This window comes from Lissotriton vulgaris, chromosome 2_2, assembly GCF_964263255.1.
Source record: "Lissotriton vulgaris chromosome 2_2, aLisVul1.2, whole genome shotgun sequence".
Taxonomy (NCBI): Eukaryota; Metazoa; Chordata; class Amphibia; order Caudata; family Salamandridae; genus Lissotriton; species Lissotriton vulgaris.
The window spans coordinates 222060634-222083088 of NC_141688.1; the positions used below are offsets into that span (position 1 = coordinate 222060634).

At 46.2% G+C, this 22455-nt stretch overlaps 1 protein-coding gene across 1 annotated transcript in view; it reads left to right on the forward strand.

Annotated features, from left to right (window-relative positions):
* Positions 1–22455, forward strand: part of TFIP11 (tuftelin interacting protein 11) — a 107254-nt gene that overhangs the window by 76017 nt on the left and 8782 nt on the right. Inside the window, exons 10-12 of the mRNA XM_086959587.1 lie at positions 10225–10468; positions 16430–16572; positions 20897–21062. Of these exons, the coding sequence (XP_086815713.1) occupies positions 10225–10468; positions 16430–16572; positions 20897–21062 (553 nt within the window). The remainder of the gene's footprint in view (positions 1–10224; positions 10469–16429; positions 16573–20896; positions 21063–22455) is intronic.

Consider the following 22455-nt stretch of genomic DNA (forward strand, 5'->3'; position numbering starts at 1 on the left):
CTCTGGACTGCCAAATGTATACAAATGAATGACCTTTTACTTTGCGATGTGAAATATCGACCCATTAGGCACATCCTTCCCTTTTTAGGTCGAGCCTAGAGCAGCGTTTGCGCTGCTGCTCGAATTTTAGTAAGGGGCTTTTTAAAGTGCTATCCACAAGCTTTTCCTGGCCTGAAGCTTGCGAGCATCTGCCTTTCTTATCTCATTAAGCCTTGTTCTAATGGCTCCCTCCTCCCTTCTCCCCCTCCCTCCTCGTCCGCTTTGATGTTCTCAGTGAGCTGCATTACTTTTTACGGCCAATACTTGTTAAAAATCTGGTCACCTTAATTATAGGGAGCTAACAATGTATTGTCTGTCCTTATCTGCCATGGGCCTTTCCACCGTCAGTCTGACCTGTAAATTCAAGCAGACCGGGTTTTGCACTTTTTATTGGACTACAGATAATATGCGCTAAAATGGTTTAATTAATGTGGTTAGATGTAGAAATGCTGCGTATATTTTAATGGTCCGACATATCTGGCAGGATGTCTAACAACCCATGAGCATGGCAGGCTGGTGGACGGACGGGCACACATGCAGAAATGTGCAGACTGGACTACAAAGTGTGAATGGGCTTGCATGCATGTTCGTTATTTATTTCTGTCTGCGTCCGTCTGCCTGCTCCCCTCTCTGTTTACATCTATGTTCCCAGCAAACCGTGGGTCTCCCTGCTCGGGACACATGCGCTGCTCCTCAGTAAAGATGTACGGGTCCTGGGTTCCCATTACATCACCCACTGCAGTGTGAGAACCGATTGCTCAATTTAAACCCTCCCAGGAAACTGACGTCCAATGGGAGCAGCGGAGGAAGGGTTTACCCTTACCACCCCGGCCTGCCTTGGGTATTCTGTGCGCAGCATCTGAGGTAAAACACTACAGCAAACAGCCCAGAATGAAGACAGCAGATGTACACCCCCCTCCCTTCAGCTCTCCCTCTGAACCTCAAGCGTCACACAATGTGCAGATACTGCAACAGAACTAAGCAACTGGTGTCCCTCGGCAGGCACGCACGCATCGTGTGCTCTGAGGACCACACGAGAACTGCAGGGCAGCTGTGACGTGCACGGTTAGATGTGTGTGTCGCTGAAGGGCATGACTGTGCTCTCAGGGCTGCGTGAGTCCCCAGTTCTGGATTAAGGGACTGATAAATGTCAGCCTCGTGGTAAAACAGCAGGAGGGGCTGAAGGTGAGGGTGGAGGTGCACTGCAGTGTGACTACTACTTGCAGTGCCCTAGGACTCCAGCCGCACAAGCATCTTCATGCAGTGCTCGGTTCACCGCAGTGTGACTGCTCCCTGCAGTACCCTGGCAGTGCGATATGACTGCAGCATCATGCGCTTCCTCTTGTAGTGCTGTGACCACTGCAGTGTGACTACTTCCTGCAGTGTTCTGGCAGTGCTATATGACTCCAGCAGCTTGCGCTTCTTCATGCAGTGCAATGACCACTGCAGTGCTATGGCAGTGCCATAGGACTCCAGCAGCACACGCACCTTCATTCAGTGCCACGACCATCGCAGTGTGACTACTCCCTGCAGTGTGACTACTCCCTGCAGTGCTCTGGCAGTGCCACAGGACTCCAGCAACACACGCTTCCTCCTGCAGTGCAATGACCACTGCAGTGTGACTACTCCCTGCAGTGTGACTACTCCCTGCAGTGTGACTACTCCCTGCAGTGCTCTGGCAGTGCCATAGGACTCCAGCAGCACACGCTTCCTCCTGCAGTGCTATGACCACCGCATTGTGACTACTCCCTGCAGTGTGACTACTCCCTGCAGTGCCCTGGCAGTGCTATAGGACTCCAGCAGCATGCGCTTCTTCATGCAGTGCTATCACCACTGCAGTGTGACTACTCCCTGCAGAGCTATACGACTCCAGCATCATACGCTTCCTCCTGCAGTGCTAGGACCACAGCAGTGTGACAGCCTCCAGCAGTTTGCAAGCAAAACACTAATGATCCATCTCATAATAATAAAAAATGAATGTATAATGCGGCTGGTTGTGCCCCCGCGCTGAGACTCTATGCTACAACCAAGACAAGCATTGGCATAGTCTATATGTCTCGCCTTTCGGACCTTATAAGTATTTAATTATGCAGCACAACATCATTGGTGCAACTTCAACTGAGTTATGGCTAAACACTTTTAAAGTCCCAAAGGCGAGACCTATTGGCTATGCCAATGCTTGTTGACTCTTCTGCATTGTAATACAGTTGGACTTTAAGTGGCAATATCTATGCTAGATTACTGCAATGTTACTTACGCTAATCTACCTGCCAAATCATTAAAATGCTTAGGTTCGAGGCATGTGGGCTGCTAAATTCATATCTTTGCATTAGATCGCCACCTAGTGTTGGGTCCGGATGATCGCACATTGTTGTCCTGGAAGAGTCTTCGAAGTATCCTGAGATGGGTGGCTCCTCCCCTGGACTACAGTGCGCATGGGCATCGGCTCCATCCCCAGATTGTTTTTTTCCGCCATTGGGTTCGGATGCGGTCTCGACGTCTCTCCGTCGGAACCGAATAAACATCTCTTTTTACGGCCAAAAGGCTTTGGGTTCTTTACGTCGGTATTGTTTGCGTACGGTCTCTAGTTCTTCCGTCTCTCGGAGCCGGAATCACCGGAGTTTTTACTACTCTTCGGACATCGAGGCCTTCTCATCGCGACTCGACTCTAAGTTCCCAGCATGGAGCGGAGTCCGTTTAAACTCTGCCCGCTCTGTGGGTCCAAATACCCACATATAGACGTACACCCGGTTTGTAATAAGTGCCTTTCGCCAGACCATGACGAAGGAAGTTGCCGGGCCTGTGCGAAGTTCAGGTCGAAGAAAACTCTGACGATTCGGCGCGCAGTGCGCCTCGTGGCCAAACAGGCGGCCCCGGATCCAGATAACATCTTCGGCGATCAAGAAGAAGAGGACCAGAGCCATCATCTTCAAATCTCCCCGCCTGTGACGGAGGTCGAGGCTGATCCGGAATATGACGACGACGGAGTCGTGGGTCAAGGCCTTGAATACGTCGACGAGGTAGGGGACGACGTTATGGTTTATGGGGCCGAGGAAGATAGCTCAGGGGACGAGCTATGCCCCGAAGTTGATGAACATCAGGAAAGGGTCGCGGGATCGCCTGTCGGCCTTACCCAAGACCCTGTAGCGCAAGCCACGGCCCCGCCTGTCGGCCCGGCCACGGACATACTTGCTGCGCCGAGGGTTTCGAAACCGAAACTGAAAGCAACGGTCTCGACTACACCTAAAATGGCCGACCCGAAACCGAAACCGAAAGTTAAGGACTCAATCGTCCCTAAGATGGCGGTCGCAACAGCAAAAACAACTAAACCGGCGACCTCATCGACTCCGTCGACCTCCGGTCCGCAGAAGTCGAAGAAACACGGCGATTCCACAGGGTCGAAATCGGCGCCGGAGGAGAAATCCTCTAAGAAGGGTGGCACGCACAAGACAAGCGCGCCGGCGCCGGCGAAGCCTGCCAAGACAACTGACACAGCCCCGGCTCCGACGGGGACATCGGCGCATCGTTCCAGGGACTCGGGGCCGTCCATCCCTCCAAAAGACCAACGGAACGTCGCATCCGAAGGCAAGGCCACCTCGTCGGTGCCAAAGACATCGGTCACCGACGCATCTCTCGTGGCTGCTTCACTACAAAGAATTAAAGACAAGGCTTTTTCTTCGTCGACGCCTACGCCATCGACGCAGAAGGCGGCAGACGTCCCGGTCAAACCGGCAAGTAAGCTCCTTTTCCTTCTACCGCCAAAAGTGGTGCCAAAGGCCTTTTCCTCGAAATCGACGCCAAAGAAGTCGGAATCTTCTACGGCAGGGACATCTTCGGGTCAACTGCTCGACCCTGAAGAGGATTCGGAGTGTTTCATAGACGCGGACACGGGGAAGTTGACCCTTTATAAAAGGAAGATCACTTCGCAGCCGGTGGAATCCTACGTCATTCCCCTAAAGAAGAAAAAGTTTCCACAGGACGCCTCAGGCCTCATGGAACCTATCAAGACTCCTCTGGGAAGGAGCCCAACACCGTCTCCAGACCACTCTGAAAGCGAGGGCTATGCTGAAGATGAACAATACACGTTCCCAGTCAATGAACCTGATGCACAGCCAGATTCTTATTATGGCATTGGGGACCAAGGCACCCAAGATGTGGGGCAAGACCCACAGACTTTCAGTACACGTGCATCCCCTACAGAGGATTCTGCAGGTTTCCATGCACTCATTGAGAGGGCAGCTGCTAATCATGATGTGGACATGCATGCTGACCCAGTTGAGGAGGACTTTCTATTCGACACATTTTCAGTTTCGGAAAGAAATGTAAAGACCCTGCCTATGCTCAAAGGGGTCCTCAAGCATGCTGCGGACATCTTTAAAGAGCCTACCAGGGCGAGGGTGGTCAACCCACGTATTGAAAAAAAGTACAGACCAGCGCCTGCAGATCCTGCATACATTCGAGGACAATTGCCGCTTGACTCCTTGGTGGTAGCAAACGCACGCAAGAGGGCCAACTCCCAAACAACGGGTGAAGCTCCTCCCCCGGATAAGGAGTCCAAAGCGCTAGAGGCAGGAGGCAAAAGAGTGGCTGCACAGGCTGCCAATTTTTGGCGTATTGCAAATACACAGGCACTACTGGCACGATATGATAGATCACATTACGACACACTAGAGCAGATTGTAGAACACCTGCCTCCGCAGTTTCAAGAGGGCACCAAAATGATTATACAAGAAGGACAACTGATTTCCAACGCGGCCATAAAGTGCGCACTTGATGTCGCGGACACAGCCGCTAGGGCCATTAACACCAGTGTCATGCTCAGAAGACAGGCTTGGCTCCGCATATCGGGGTTCAAACCTGACATTCAAACAACCATACTTAATCAACCAGTCAATCCGGATAGACTGTTTGGTCCAGATGTTGACACCACCCTGGAAAAGATTAAAAAGGACACTGAAACCGCTAAATCGATGGGGGCCCTACAATCTCAGCAGTTTCGTGGCAATAATTTTCGTCGCTCAGGTGCCCGTGGAGTCACCAGAGGACAGATGGGTCAACAGTCACAGTTCCCTAGAGGTGGAGCACAGTCCTCGTACCCCAAACAAAACAAGAGGGGCTACAGGGGAAACAGCAACAAAGGACGTGGCAAAGGAGGCAACAATTCACGCTCCTCTGCCCCGAGCAACCAGTGACTCTCTGTCACTGCCCCCCGACCATTTAACACCTGTCGGGGGGAGAATACAGCAGTTCCTGCCCGTCTGGATCAACATCACCACAGACAGGTGGGTGCGACAGCTTATCCAGTACGGTTATTGTCTAGAGTTAAAGTCCACTCCACCCAACATTCCACCAAGGCAAAGACCTATGTCCGCAGAGCACTTGCACTTATTGCAGCAGGAAGTGTTGGTGATGCTGCAAAAAGGGGCAATCGAGCTCGTGCCAATGGGGGAGGAAGGCACAGGGGTTTATTCCCTGTACTTCCTCATTCCAAAGAAGGACGGATCTCTCAGACCAATTCTGGATCTCCGTCCCCTCAATCTGTACATACTGTCAGAGCATTTCCACATGCTTACACTGCAACAGATTCTTCCTATGTTAAACAAAGGAGACTTCTTAGCAACCTTGGATCTCAAGGATGCTTATTTCCACATTCCGCTACATCCGTCCCACAGAAAGTACCTCAGGTTCACTATACAGGGCACGCATTATCAGTTCAAAGTCCTACCCTTCGGAGTCACAACTGCCCCAAGGGTCTTTACCAAGTGTCTGGCGACTGTAGCAGCGCACCTCAGGAGGCAGAACATCCATGTCTACCCCTACCTCGACGACTGGCTCGTTCAAGCCAGGTCGGAACAGCAGTGCGCCGCGGACATGTCGACTACCATTCACCTCCTTCACGACCTGGGTTTCTCGTTGAATTACCCAAAGTCACACCTTCAGCCGGCACACGTCCGGCAGTTTCTGGGTGCGACAATCAATACCCTGACAGCCTCGGCACAACCAAACCAGGTCAGGATAGACGGCATACAGTCTTTAATCCAGAAGTTCAGACCGGGACACTCACTTCCAGCAAGAGTGTTCATGCAGTTGATAGGCATGATGGCCTCCTGCATCTTCATAGTCCCTCACGCACGGTTGCATATGCGCCCGCTCCAGGAGTGCTTAGCAAATCAGTGGACACAGGCTCAGGGACAATTAACAGACCTAGTGTTGGTTACCAGTCGGGCATACAACTCTCTGCATTGGTGGACTCCACACAACCTTTGCAAGGGCCGACTGTTCCAGGAGCCAGTGCCACAAGTTATCCTGACGACGGACGCATCTCTCCAGGGATGGGGAGCACACCTGCTCACTTACACAGTGCAGGGACTATGGACGACGCAGCAACAGAAGATGCACATCAACTATCTAGAACTGATGGCGATCTTCATGGCACTCAAGTCCTTCATTGTACATCTGTGCAACAAAGTGGTGTTAGTCCGGACGGACAACATGACTGCGATGTACTACATCCAAAAGCAGGGGGGCACCCACTCACCACAGCTGTCTCACCTGGCTCAGAGCATGTGGAAGTGGGCCATTCAGAGGAACATCTTCCTCATGGCAGAACACCTCCCGGGGAAGGACAATCAGATGGCGGATCTGCTCAGCAGATACAGTCATCAAATGCACGAGTGGGAGATACATCCATCGGTACTCCAGCCGTACTTCCAAAGGTGGGGGCGTCCAGACATAGACCTGTTCGCCACAAGGGAGAACGCAAAATGCCAAAGCTTCGCCGCCAGGTTCCCACACCCCCAATCGCAGGGCAATGCGATATGGATGAACTGGTCAGGCAAATTTGCTTACGCTTTTCCCCCGACACCCCTGATACCACTGGTGGCGAGGAAACTACGGCAACACTCCATGACACTCATCCTAGTTGCTCCAACGTGGGCGCGCCAAGCATGGTACACCACGTTCCTCGAACTCTCAGTGGTCCCGCATCAAAGACTGCGCCTCACGCCCAGACTTCTGACGCAGAACCATGGAGATATTCAGCATCCAGATCCGCAACAGCTCAACCTAGCGATCTGGCTCCTGAAGTCTTAGAGTTTGGGTACCTAAACCTACCTCCTGAATGCATGAACATCATCAAGGAGGCGAGGAAGCCGTCAACCAGAGCATGCTATGCCGCAAAATGGAAGCGTTTTGTCATTTACTGTGCAGACAATGACATAAACCCGCTAGATGCATCTATCCCTAACATCATTTGCTATCTGTTACACCTTTATAAGTGCAAACTAGCGTTCACTTCTATTCGGATACATCTATCCGCCATCGCAGCTTACCTTCAAAATAGGCAGCATCTCTCAGTCTTCAGGGTGCCGGCCATTAAAGCGTTTCTGGAAGGCCTGAAGCGAGTCATTCCCCCAAGAACACCGCCAGCTCCCGTGTGGAACCTCAATGTGGTCCTCACAAGAATGATGGGACCACCGTTTGAGCCAATGCACTCGTGCGAACTGCAATTCCTAACGTGGAAAGTTGCTTTCCTAATTGCCATTACGTCACTAAGACGAGTAAGTGAGTTGCAAGTACTCACGATACAAGAGCCATTCATCCAGATTCATCCAAATAGGGTAGTACTACGCACTAACCCCAAATTCCTTCCAAAGGTGGTGTCACATTTTCATCTCAACCAAACTATCGATTTGCCTGCATTCTTCCAGAACCCACAAACAGTGGCGGAAAGGATGCTCCATACGTTAGACGTACGGAGGGCATTGATGTACTACATTGACAGGACACAACACTTTAGGAAGACAAAACAACTCTTTGTTGCCTTCTCACCACAACACAAGGGCAACCCAATTTCCAAAGCAGGAATAGCCAGATGGATTGTTAAGTGCATTCAAATCTGTTATCATAAAGCCAAGCGCACTTTAACGATACCCCCAAAAGCACACTCCACACGCAAGTTGGGGGCATCCATGGCTTTCCTTGGAAACATTCCTCTGGAGGACATTTGCAGAGCAGCCACGTGGGTTACACCACATACCTTTACAAAACACTACTGTGTTGATGTACATTCCAAACAGCAAGCGGCTGTAGGGCAGGCTGTTCTCAAGACACTTTTTCAGGTTTCTGCAGCTGGCACGGGCACCCGCCGCTGATGGAGGGACTGCTATGTATTCTATGCAAAGATATGAATTTAGCAGCCCACATGCCTCGAACTGAATATGCTACTTACTAGTATGCATCTGTTCTTGGCATGTAGGGCTGCTAACATTCATATCGCCCACCCTCCTCCCCGGTGCCTGTCGCAGCTGCAGATATACTATTGTATTCAATCATTAGCATGGACATCCTTTACACTTTTCACTCCATCCTTTGCCACAATGGCGAAAAACAATCTGGGGATGGAGCCGATGCCCATGCGCACTGTAGTCCAGGGGAGGAGCCACCCATCTCAGGATACTTCGAAGACTCTTCCAGGACAACAATGTGCGATCATCCGGACCCAACACTAGGTGGCGATCTAATGCAAAGATATGAATGTTAGCAGCCCTACATGCCAAGAACAGATGCATACTAGTAAGTAGCATATTCATTATGCCACCCCTCCGAGCCTCAATATGTGCAACTCTGACCATTTCATTGCAACCCTTCAGACATTACACTGGTGACCAGTACAGCGGTGAACACAGGTCACAATTATGTGCATCGTGCTTAATGCATGACATGGGTCGGATCCTGGAACTTGAAGGAAGATCACTCACCTACCAAGGCTTCACCCTATGAAACCTCCTCTGTTTTTTTTATCTGAGTCTTGAATAATAATTCCTGAACTTCAGAGAAGTATTGAAAATATATTCCTTGAAGGATTCTGCTAAAACACGTGACCTGCCTCGCTTTTCACCCTCATCCCTAGTTGTTGGATAATGAAACACACCTCTGAATCCGTTTATTGTTCAGTTTTCTTCCCTGTTTAAGACTTTGAACTGCTACAAAATTGTATTGAGCGCTGTAACAAATACTCAAAAAGGAAATTACCAATCTGTAGAAGGGGCTCAACAAGAGAATTAGCCCAGCTTGTTCAACTATAAAACCAACAACCCTAACTAGCTGCTCAACCCAAACTGTCTAACAGCTGTAATCGCAAAAACCTACCTCCTAAAAGACACAAATCTCCCAGATGCAACTGTTTGTATTGTTTTTCTGATATAGAGCGCATAGATCAACGACAGCTTAATAGAGATTTATTGCTGATTAGCCCACTACACATAGTCTGCTATCGTCACCAAGGACCCACTGTTCTCTGCCTCCAGTCATGTCCCTCATCGCACTAACTATAGTTATTGCTAGGGCCTCTTTATTTTAAGTGTTTGATTTTCCCTTCAGTGTGCTCCTTGGCCTCTGCGTCTACCCTTAGTTGTGTGCCAAGTCCTTCTGCAGCCATAGCCTTCCTTGTCACATTCTGACAGCGGGCCCTCTAGTCTGATGTTTGCTCTGTAGCATGCTCAACTCAAGGAAGCTTTCCCTATTGTGGGCAAACATTAGTAGTGTCTGAACACCAGACGAGCAGTATCTAGTACCTGTTGCTGCTCTTTATGGAGTCCTGTAGGTTTTCTTAGGATCAGTATTGGTGAAGAGCTTCACACTTTCACATCAGCTCTGTCACACCATTGGCTTCAACCCTCCATATGGAACAATATTGAATTATCAAGTCATTCAAGATTCCAAGGATTTGAAATTAGAATATTAACAATACATTTTGATGTTAGGAAGCAGTAATTTTATCTGTTATTAACGAACAAAGTAGATGCTAAATGGTTGGCTTTTTTTGTTATTTTCAGGTTTTTGTTGCTGTATAGATGCCACATTTCTTACTGCCATACTGTTCACACATCTCATCATTTTTAAAAGGCTCATTTGAAATACTTTAAACCCTGGGGCATTTGCAAAGCAACTCTGCAGATTTTGGGTTGAAATATTACCAGTGGATGACACAAACCCACATCAAATGTACTTGTAAGTGTTGTCAGGAGCGTAAAATAATTCATATCAGAACCATTTTCACAGATATTTTTTCGTGAAACCAAAATATTTTTTTTATACTTCAATTAAAATTGACAGCATAATTCTGAAATGTATCTTGTACATTCTCATGGCTTCTTTCACCTTTTCTTTCCTACTCTGTATCAGGTTGATAACTGGAATCCATTGACTGACACAGTACCAATCCATTCCTGGATCCACCCTTGGCTACCACTGATGCAGGTGAGGTTAGAGCCATTGTACTCGCCAATCAGGAACAAGCTGGCCAGCGCACTGCAAAAGTGGCACCCCAGCGATGGATCTGCCAAACTCATCCTTCAGCCCTGGAAAGATGTGTTCACCCCTGGCTCCTGGGAGGCCTTCATGGTGAAAAATATTGTGCCTAAACTAGGTGAGAACAAGCTGTCTTTTCAGCTGCAGTTGAACCGGCATTGTTGTTGTGTTATTAATTACTTTTTTTAAGGCAAATGATGCCTTGCAATTGGGAATTAAAGCTCTTTGATGTTGCTTCCTGTTTTAAATGGAATTGAACCTTTTCCTACAATTTCAATATTGAAAGCTGCGTAATATAGGCAGCTAAAGAATGTTGGCTATGCCAGCAGAAGTATGGCTTCTCATCTCTTGCTAAAGCACAAATAATTCACAAATTTGCCCGGATGTTCATTGTAGTATCTAACTCATTTTAGCGGCCAAATTCACCATTTTCCGGTGGCAGTCAACAACTGCTATCACTATTTGAACTTGCAAAGCAAACAAACCAATACAGTGCCAATTGTTGTTCAGTTACTGTTACTCAATATTACTAATTTTGTTGATTTTAGTTTTCAGTACTGATAAAGACTTATAGTAGCATATTGTAATATTCGCCAGGTACCAGACAGGATCCAGAGACTTTTTTGTTGTACCTCTGCGCGCAGGTAAGTAAAGCGTAGTGGCTCCACGCTAACACCATTGCACTCTGAATATGATGTGCAGAATCTATATAGGAGCCACCAAACTCTGATCCAGAACTAACTCTCGTCTCTATCAGATCTTTACTGCAATCAAAAAATAGTTTTGCAGGTTCAAAGTGACATATCGGTGCAAGGATGGGCAAGGAGGGGCGTACACAGGAGAATGACGTAGAACGGGTATTATTTTTCTGTATTCTCTTTTAGTATAATACGCCAGTCTGAGACTGCAGGTTAATGCCTCTTATCCTCTTTTGCCCCTTCTAGGGGTTGAAATCTCAGTAGCAAAGTCCGGATAATAACTCTTATTGCGTCTACTTTGGGGCCAGCACAGTCTGAGTCTACTATCCCGTCCTCGTTTTCCCCGGGGTGTTCACCTCTCAATGGCTCTGCAGTTTGTTCGGGGGAGAAAAGAGATATGGAGACCGTAAGGTTTCTAAAGTGGCATGAGTGTAGGGGAAAGGAGTGAGGGACCACCGATGCTCAGTCACGCAACTAGTGAATCTAAGGTGAAGGTATTGTGAGACTCATGCGGGGTGTTTATAGCTACTTACGGAACAGACTTCCTTCCCACCCACCCCGTGATTCTGTACCGTACCTTGTGGTGCAGCACCGACTTGTAGCCCTTCTGGCTCCCTGGTCGGTACTATGTTCGCAGGATTAAAGAACAGCAGACTTCCGTCCTCTGATTTTCCAGGCTCCTCGCTACACCAACTACTTCTTTCACTTCCGGCTCTCCTCTTGTTGGTTTCCCGGGCTCCCTCTAATGCCCAGCTGCAGTATATGTCATCGTGACGTTGCAGGTTTTCTGGCCTTCTGTTCAGGTGAAAGGGGCCGCTCTCTCCTAAACTGTCTCCTGTGGGAGGTTACAGTAATCGCTGCAGTCTTCTTCAGGCTGGGGAAAGAGAAAGGGACTTGTTGGGTAAGTGATACCTCCCTCAGCTCTCTGTTCTCTGTCAGGGTCACAATGGGAGGCAAAACTGTGACAGTCTGGTATCAATGTCTGGTTTTAAGCCCTGTAAGGACTATTGCACAACCGATTCTGTTACTTGTTTGTGCGGAACCTGAGTTCCGGCGCACCTGCCACTACTAAACATGTCGTAGTGTACCACAAGACCAAGCTGTGACTCTTTGAGTCCTTGTCAACTCCTTGCCAGTCTGCGAGCACCTACGAGCCGAGAAGTACTTTACCAGTATTACTTCCAGCCGGTTCACCCTCTTACGGAAGTCTTTCATTTGGGACAAACATCCACTGAGAACTTTTTAAAGAGTGCTGAATGGACACTTTGTTGGAGTCATGATCAAAACTTGCTCTGGTCTCCCAGTCACCACCAGACTGTACAACACCACACCTTGCCTGGGCGTCTAAGCATTTTTGTATCAGCACCTCTCCCCTCAATCTTTGTAGTACAGGCAACTTCAAGTAAGACTACCACCAACACGTTCCTAATTACTCACTCAAACAGGTGGAACTGTTTGTCAAACAAGTATTTTTGTTCACTAGCCTGGTGCTTCGATCAGTAAATGTCAGTGGCCTACTGGGAAACTATCCCCACGCCTTCTGATATTCAGTGGCTCAAGTACTCCCAGGTGTTCCTGAGTATCTCCGAACGGTCCTCGCACAGGCCAAACAGGATGGTTGTGGCATAGCCAGTTTCATAATTTGTTGTGGCTTGGACATCTCCGATTGAATCAGACGGGCCATTGAAGTGTCACTAATTTCCGCCACGTTGGGCTGTGGCCTACCAGTTTTTTTTAGACAATTTCAAGTCTCTTATGGACATGCTGTTTGTTGGGACTCGCCTGTTTGGGGACAGGCCACACTCTACTCTGAAGCGGTACAAGGAGGTCAGGGCCATGGCACACTCCCTGGGCGTATATTCCCCACCTCACCCGGTGCATCATTCACCTGACAGACTGTTCTTTCTGTGTTGGCTGGCTGGTGTTATCATGCGACTGGTGGTCCATTCTTGGGAGGGGCAATGCCATACCCTTCTTTCTATGCCTTTCACACATCCCCCCCCCCCCCCCCCCCTGGTACCACCCGGCAGGATCACTAAATGCCAGGACGGACATACTTCGATGTCAGCGCTTAATAGATCACGAGTGGCTTTTGCACCATAAAATGGCGCAAGATCTCTCCCGTGAATGGAGAGAACATTGACACAATCTTTTCGCCACCACTAAGAACACTTAATGTCCACACTTCCGCCATGCATCCCTCGACAAAAACTGTATCAACAGTATTGTTTGTCTTCCAGAGAAACACTATTAAGGTTTGTCACATTTGCCATGAAATATTGTTTAGGGGACTTTGGGGTAAGGAGCCTAGATGCCCAAAATCTACACTGAACCTGTTAAGAAAGCATGGACACAAAAATCTTCATTGGGTCCCACTGTTACAACCTCATAGCAAAGACGCTATTTTCGTAATTGTGAATCCTGTCTGATGGTGACTTGCTCAGCATTGAGGTACTTTTTGTCTACATCCTGCTTCACCTCAAGGGCTTTGATATCAAAACTTTTTTCCTCCCGAACTTTGAATTGGAACAAATACTCAATTTTAGGATGATATACAAAATCAAAGGCTCTACCTTTAATATCTAAAGTTCATGACATGGTGTACTATCCTGTGACGGTGAGAGAAGCGACAGGATCCTCCTGAGCAAGCCTGAGCCATCCTCAGCTCATCCTCAGCTCATCCTCGAGGATGAGCCTCTGCTCATCCTCCAGGCTTGGATCCTCATTCGCTTAGCCGAGAACTTCATCAACCTAGAGATACATCTCAACCATGCTCTTCCATCACATAGCCATTTATTCGTTGCCTTAATAGTGTCCTGGCCTACTTTACCAATCAGACAGCTCATGAGAGACCAGATCTCCTGTCTAGATGGACTGGTAGAATGTGTCACCACAGCTACCATATCTAAGATTTCCCTCTTCACTCCTGATTAGCCTCCATTGTGGTGATTTGAGCCTGACCTCTGGCTGCGTGAACATGTTCATAGAAGAGAGATGGTTGCAGACAAGATCTTCTCATGCCTTCAAATAGAAGAGATTTTGTGTGACATGCAAGGAGAAACTATTGGACAGAGGGCGTGGCAGGTGACAACTTTACGTTTTTACCATTAGGTTTAACTTGCCAGCTAACATGCCTTCAAAAAACCATCTTCCTGAAATATCCCTTTTCAGCCTTCCGATGATTTATCTTTTTTAAGCAACTCAATCCAAGTATATTGTCATTACTAATTTGATGCGCCCTTCTCTTGAACCTGTGCACTAATATGCGCTATAAAACTGACATTGTTAGTGTCCAGTTCATCGTCTGGAAGGGTGAACAATGTCCCTTAGTCTGCATCCTATGACAATGTTTCCCGTAGAATCATCCTTCTATTTTCCCTGTAGATTGTGTCCGTATTTCATATAAAGATGTACAATTTATCTTCCCTTATGTTTTGAATCAGTCTTTTCCTACGTTAATACTCTGAGAGCCCTTTAGTTTTTGTTTCAACAAATTCAAAGACATTTGTACTTGCAAACAAATCCTAATTTGCTAAGGACCATACTGCTACTCGTATTAAAATTAGCAAAACTACAGCTAAGATCAGATGTTAGAAACACCTGCCTGGATTATGAGTCCCAAGGGCTCATACCAATAGGTGAAACTTCTCTGGAAAGTCAAATATCTATTTCACTGCTACTCCCAATTCTCCTGGGGTATCATCTTCGGATATATGTCGTTACTACGCATACTTTTACAACGCATGCCTTTACCATGCTGGTTTTACAACGCAAGTCGTTACAACGACTTGCGTTGGGGGCGCTGGATAGTGAATAGTTTAATTTACTATTCCAACTCCAGTCCCCGTGGATAGTAGGGAAGGTTTTGGATAGTAAATTAAACTATTCCCTATCCTACAGCACCCCCCAGCGCAAGTCGTTGTTACGACTTGCGTTGTAAAAGTTGCGTGGTAAAGGTACTGCATGGTAAAAGTTGCGTTGTATACGCTGTTCCCCATCATCTTCCATTTAGGTGAGAAAAGGGCAGATCTAAGATTGTTAAATAATATAATCTGAAGTAAACATTATATGCTTGGATTGCTAGTTCTCTATCATGCCTTTCTTCACTTAATGTGTAATGAACCGGCCTGCTTCTCATACCTACCAAGGGAATGGTTAGAAGAGTAACAATTCCTAAACTTTCTCTATTAGGGCTGTCAAAATGAACCACCCTGTACTGTTGTTCATTTCTCCCTGGGACATGGCAGCAGTGGGATACCTTTAAATGACATTCTCTATTCCTCTCTAGTAAGTGTGTTACCACTGTGACCCTATTACCTGAACTATTTTTATAAGCAAAGTATTAAAATATGTTTTAGTCCATTTATTTACATAACTTTATTTTTAATTCTGATTGAATTAATGAATAGCAACACAGATATTATTGCCATTAAATGTAATTCTATTTTGAATATTTTTTAGAGCTTTCTAGTGCTTTTTTTCAGATGTTTTCCCCACTTTCCTCCTATAGTGTGATACATTTGGGAACTCACATGTAGATATCCTACTTTTAGGACTTTAGTGAGGATACCAATTTATAAGTACCAAGATTTACAAGCAAGTAACCGATTTCTTTTTAGAGGTCTTTATACCTAAAACCTTTCTAAGTGCTTTGGGACTAGTCCTGTCATTTTCTATGGTGTTATCTTCGTATTTGCATTATTTAAATCTGACGTCCGTGGGAAAGGTTATACTGATGTGGCAAAATGGTAGCTGTAAAATCTGGAAACCTGCATTTTTTGTTCTTAGCCATTGCTTGACAAAAATTGCATCATCAAGAACAGTATGCTTTTATCTACCTGTCACTGCGTTCTTATCTTCTGAAATTGAGAGACCTCCGAAACAGAATGTCAATTGAATTATGTTGAGGCAGTATGGCTATATGCACTGGTGTGTGAGTTTTACTTTGGATCGGTTGGGTTGGTGTTAGGATGCTCTTGTTACCTGGGTAGTACCTACAGACAACTCAACATCTTTTTTACCTTCCAGTATTTTAGCTCTGCTCTCCTACAACATCTAATTTATGCATCCAAAATAATCATTATGATAGTGGGAGAGTGCCCTGTAACCAAACCCAGAGCATTAAGCCTTACCTGTCCCCTGATGACTTCATTAGGTCGCACATCTCTACTACGTCACATATTTACTCTGCTAATCTTGAATCAGAGTGAATTAGAAACCACATTTAGTCCTGGAGGAAAAAAACATAGTAAAATAGTTTAAAGTAAAATCTTGTAGGCTGCAGTTTTTGTGCAGACAGTGCTTAATGATGCCCTATAGTGTAGTGTTTAATCCCTTTTCTGTCTTGTGCTGTGGATTAATCTACTTTTTGTCGTTCACAGCCTTGTGTCTAAATGAGTTTGTCATCAACCCTCACCAGCAGCACATGGATACCTTCTCCTTTGTAATTGACTGGGAGGGAATGATTTCCGTCTCCAGCCTGGTAGGACTGCTTGAGAAAAGCTTCTTCACTAAGTGGCTGCAGGTAAGTATTTCATGTCTTCTGTATTTTAACTAAAACATTGATTGTGTGTTCTTAACCGCTGTGCACTGTCCTGTGTTTTAGAGTGAACATGAACAGTTCATGAGGTGCACACTATAAGTAAAAGAAATAAATCTATCAAAGGGTATCGTAAATTCTACAGTGGCCCACAACTTCACACCACCCAGTTTAGCAATAACACTGTTGTCAGCCACTTTTCATTATGCATTTTCTGTTCAGTTGTTATTACTCCCCTTTTAAATGTATACTCCATATCTGTTGATGGGAACAGAGTAGAAACAAACATATTAATACAAACCTTTCAATGGCAAACATTTACATGCTTGATGTTTGTCATTGTGAGAAAGGGCCCTCTTTTTACATGGTCCCCCCAACTTTTTGCCAAACTGTTGATGTACTTTGACTGAGTTTGCCCTGGGTTCCTGCCAACCAGGTACCCAAGGCCTATGTTCTTTCCCTAAAACTGCATTGAGATGAGACCCAATTGGCACTCTTTAGCCAGAGGTCAGCCCCTGGTAAATGGTACCATAGGTACCATGGGCACTGTGACCGAGAAGGCCTCTAAGGGCAGCAGCACTTATGCCATCCTTAGAGGCGCTGTACCTTTACACAGACACAACACACACACTGAAAGTGCATGCTGCGTGTTAATGTGCAGAAGAAAGTGAACATTCAACATGGCACACATCCCTGTGTGCCATGCCTACAACCCACTACCCTGGCATAGGCCAGTGACTTCTCTAGCCAGGTACACTATACCTGCACCTGTAGGTGCATGAGCTCTGTACCCCTACAGTGTTTAAGCCAATTCCTAGACCTTGTTAGTGCAGTAATGCCTTTAAGAGTATATAATACCGGAAGTTTGTCATAATGAACTCCACTGCACCATTATGGCTTTACTCAAAACTGGGAAGTTTGGTATCAAACTTCTCAGCACATTAGACCCACACTGATACCAAATGAAAAATGCACACAGAGGGCACCTTAGAGGTACCCCCTGAAAAAGGACCTAACACTAGTAAATCAAATCAAATCAAATGAGACTTTATTTCGGTTAATATTTCAAACCATAAAAAGTACATACATTGATTACATTTTCAACTTGCGCATCAATACAATATTAAAAAACATTATACACGAATATCATTAAAAATCATCATGATTGTTAGTTAGCAAAAAGTGTCCTTCTGGTCCTGACATAATGCAGTATTACTTAAAAAAAGATCATAGGTCTAAGCAAGTTCTTATTCTCAGTGCAAGTTTTAAAAACGACAAAATATGGAGTACACAATCCTGGTGCAGGAGCTGCAAATAAATAAGGGCAGGTCTAATTTGTTTAAAATCCAATGTTCTCAGCAAGTCAACAAGAAAGTAGCGTCTGGGATAGTCATAAAACCTGCATAAAAATATAAAATGTAGCATATCCTGAGGAGACTTCCCGTCGCAGCCACAGGGAGCTACATGTTTACTAAAAATGTCTGATTTGGGTCTTATTAAGAACTGCTGAAAAGTGTTAAATCTGAACCTAGTCAGCAAGAACTTTTCATGTGAGCTAAAGGCGCAAGCCAGGTAGGGCTCCATTCCACCACACGACTTTAGCATGATAAACTTTCTGACACTTGGTTTCAGCACTTCCACACTTTCTCTGTCCGCCAATTTAAACTTGAGATAGGCTCTTTTAACCGCTGTTATGTCCCCCTTCACAATGCCACTCGGATGGGAGAACAGTTTGGGGAACCCCAGCATTTCAAAGCATGATTTCAAGTATTTTAGCTAGTATTCTGACTGAGTGGCTGCTCATCAGCTGCCACCACCAGATCTGTTTCTGGACCCCCGTGTCATGAGCCTGTTGCTCTCTGGTGTCTAGAACAGTGTGCATTCTGAGATGAGGTGCCAAGCCTCTTCCCCCAGGATGGGCAGGGTCCATGACGGGGAAGCTTCAAATGCCTAAACGCCTAAAGACACCCCTGCACCCACAGCCTTGAGTAGCCTACAGACAGTGTCCCAGCATCCCTAGATATCCCAATTTACCTCACCAACCAGTGGTTGCCTCCATATTATCTTCATCCCCGAGCCTGCAGTCTTTGTTGTAACAAGCGAATCCCCATTGAAAACAACTGGGCACCGTACGCCAAAAAGGCACCCTGCACCCAGCTACCCCTGCGCTGCATGCTAACTCTGATCCCCCTTTGCCCTGAGCCAAACACCAGGAGCTTTGCTGCCACAACCCTGTTGCCTGCTTGTGGTTTTCCAGCTGAATCTCTTGCCCAGAGTGGGGATCAGAACCGGTGGTGACCAGTTGCTGCAGCAGCAAAAGGCCTGGGGAAGCTCACAAAAGCGGCAAGCCATTGAAGCTTCCCCTTCGTTGACCCTGCCCATCCTGACGGAAGAGGCTTAGCACCTCGTCCCAGGATGTGCATTGTACCAGCCCCTCCCCCCTCACACACCTCCCGAGAGAGAGAGAGGCAGGCTTCTGACCCAGGGGTCCAGAAACATGTCTGGTGGTGGCAGCTGGTGAGCAGCCACTCAGCCAGGACACTAGTGTTAGATTGTTTTTCAGAGGGTAGATACTCTCTGTGTGCATTTTTCATTAAATTTCACTCGGACATCAGTGCGGGTTTAATATGCTGAGAAGTTTGATAGCAAACTTCTCTGTTTTCAGTGCAGCCATTATGGTACTGTGGTGTTTGTAATGACAAACTCCCAGCACCATATGGCAGCACTGCACTTACAGGGTCTAAGAATGGTATAAGACACTGTAGGGGTACAGATCTCATGCACCTGCACCCTCACCACTGGCATAGTGCACTTAGCTAGAGAGGTGGCTGATCTATGCCGGGCAGGGCAGTGGGTTGTAGGCATGGCATACAGTGCCATGCCTACTCTTCACTTTATTCTGCACCAAAACACGCAGCCTGCAAAGGCAGCGTGTGTGTGTGTGTGTGTGTGTGTGTGTGTAAAGGCACAGGGCCTCTAAGGGTGGCACAAGAAGTGCTTAGAGGTCTTCCCTAGTCACAATGCCTGGGTACCTGTGTTACCATTTACCAGGGACTGACCTGTGGCCAGAGAGTGCCAATAGGGTTGATTCTTCAGTGCACTTTTAGGGAAGAACATGGACCCTGGGTACCTAATTGGCAGGAGCCCATGACACACTCAGTCAAAGCACTTCAGCAGTTCATCAAAAAGTGGGGGCAATGATGCAGAAAGAGGCCACTTTCTCACTCTGGCTGCCCTAGTGCAGCTGAGGGTGTACTGAGAGTGCATCTCATTTTGGTATAGTATATACAGAGCCAGCTTTCTCCTGCCCTCCAGACTGGCCTACTCCTGATCAGTATTGTACCTAGTTGAGAGGTAGGAGGCTTCCAGTTTGGGAGAGCTGCTCCGCACCAGAAGAAGCAGAACACACCAAATTCTTCCAATTCTACCCTCCTCCACTCTGATTCTGGTGGACCACGTCCACCGTACTATGTCCGTGCAGGGGTCAGCATTGCTTGCCTCTCTTTTAGGATTACACTGAATGCTGAATGCATAACTTGTGTGCCTTTTGCATTAAACTATGAGCAGGAGGTACAACCCCAGCTCACCATCTTGCCAGATATTGATTTATAGGCCTGGAGTTTCTTTTGGGAAGGAAAAAAAGAAAGCCGACTTCTGGCTCCATCTATCATTTTTAGTTCAGTGCTATTGCAAGCTGGACTTGCAGTCTTTTGCCAAGAATGAAACTCTCTAAAAGCTGCCTTAACATGGCCTAAACACTGGCACGATAACCATCATATCATTAAAGTGCAATAAGAATTTTAAATAGAAACAGATAGCAGCATCACAGTTTGTAGGATCAGTTATATCAGTCTTGTTAATAAATATGGTTTGAACTGGTTTCTCCTTGAATTTCTGTGTGTATTGTTGACACGTACCAGGCAGAGCTTTGGCCCCACGTTCAAAGGCACAGCAGTAGAGAGCTCGGCTGCTAGATTTCGTGATTTGTTGCACAATGGCACACCGCTTATCTGCAAACCTATCTGGTGAGAGCTCAAAGGTCCCGATTGCTTGTTGTGCAGCGTCGTGCTGATGTCTGTAATTTGCTCATTGACCTTTTATGTCATTCTCCAACTTCCCTGCTATATGGGGAGGGGAAGACCGCATTGGTCAGTGCACGGCTATTTCTTTTTTTAGGAATCTAATGAGATCCTGGTGAATTATTTATGTATTGTAATAACTGCTCCTTTGAAACATACTGAATTTGGAGAAACCTTTTTCACACGTCCATGATACTGTTAAAACACATTTTCACCCTGTATGTGCTCAGGTTCTGTGCTCCTGGCTGAGCAACAATCCTAATTATGAAGAAATCACTAAGTGGTACCTGGGATGGAAGTCCATGTTCTCTGACCAAGTGCTGGCCCACCCGACCATCAAAGAGAAGTTCAACGAGGCCCTTGATATCATGAACCGGGCAGTTGCTACCAGTGTGGGTGAGTGCAATGCCTATTGTTTCCGTACAACAGAACAAAAATCCAAGGAAAATATAGAATTTGGTAATTGAATAGTATTTGATATCTGGTTTGTAGACACATTCAATGTTATTCATAGCAACTGATCTTGAGCGCTGACCTTCATCGTCCTCAGCACCGTATAATTTTGCGGTTATTTATTATTTATATTGTGGCATACATAAGCATTGAGACCACTTAATATTGTTGAATTGCTATTTTTACTCCGTTAAAGACCTTTTGACAAAATGCGGGTGGAGTGCAATTGCCTTAAAACTCGAAGTCAAATAAACTGATATGATTTTAAGGTAGTTCGTCCTCTCCAATATTGATTTACATTCCGATACTTGTGTGTAGTGGAAAATGCCAAAACTATAAAAGAGGCAGTACACTTTGTGAGCAGCTCACACTTAACATGTAGGTACTCTGTAAGTGGCACTACTTTTCCATCCTTAAAGATAAGACAGTAGCTTGAGAGGGAGGGTAAATCGAAGGACACATTAGTGGCATTCAAGCTGGCAGGAGTGCCTGGTGATAGAACTTCTGTTTGACAGAATTAGAAGACATATGTTCCTCAGTGGTCCGCATGGTATTCTAAATGTGTTTTCCTTGGAGGTCGCGGAAACAGCAACTTGTTCCTCTAAGTGATGCTGACTTTATGTTATTTCCTCGAATGTAAAAATAAGAGAGGCGTTCATCTTGAGAGAAACAAAAAAGCAAACCTGAGAGAAACAAAACAGCAAAGGGTGTTAAACTTGTGTTCATCTCATCCACTGATATTTACTGTGACCCACTTTCACGTCCAACTTGTTTTTTTTTTGTTTTTTTACTGTTCCGCTACAGACTAAGTCTGTAGGTAGAGGCCTCTCTCATGTACTGGAACAATAGCTGTTCCCCCATTAGTACGACAAGTTAAAACAAGGCTCTCAGTCTCCTGCAGCAGACTGGAAGGGCAGTTTAAAACGGCTAACTAGACTTTGCCATTTAAAGTAATTACAAACCCCAAACTTCCCTTTTTAATGTAGGTTAGTCACCCCTATGGCATGCCCAACCAGCCCTAAGGAAGAGTACTGATTGGTAGAAAGCAGAACCTGTATTTTTACATGTTTCAGCAATAAAATCCCCAAATTGTTGTTTTAGCTGTGGAAAGAGTAGTCGCCCCATTGTCATGGCACCCAAGCCCTTTTATCTTGTAAATGGTTCTACTAATGTTGGTACTATTTGGTATCAATAGAATCAGTACATTAAATCCAATTTAAAGAGAGTATATCCAATATAATGTCATTCGTGGGCAAAGTATAACTTTAGTAGTAGCCGCTTTAGTTGCCCTATGTTTCCAGTGCCCTTTTAGTATTGTACTCACGTCTGTCCTGCA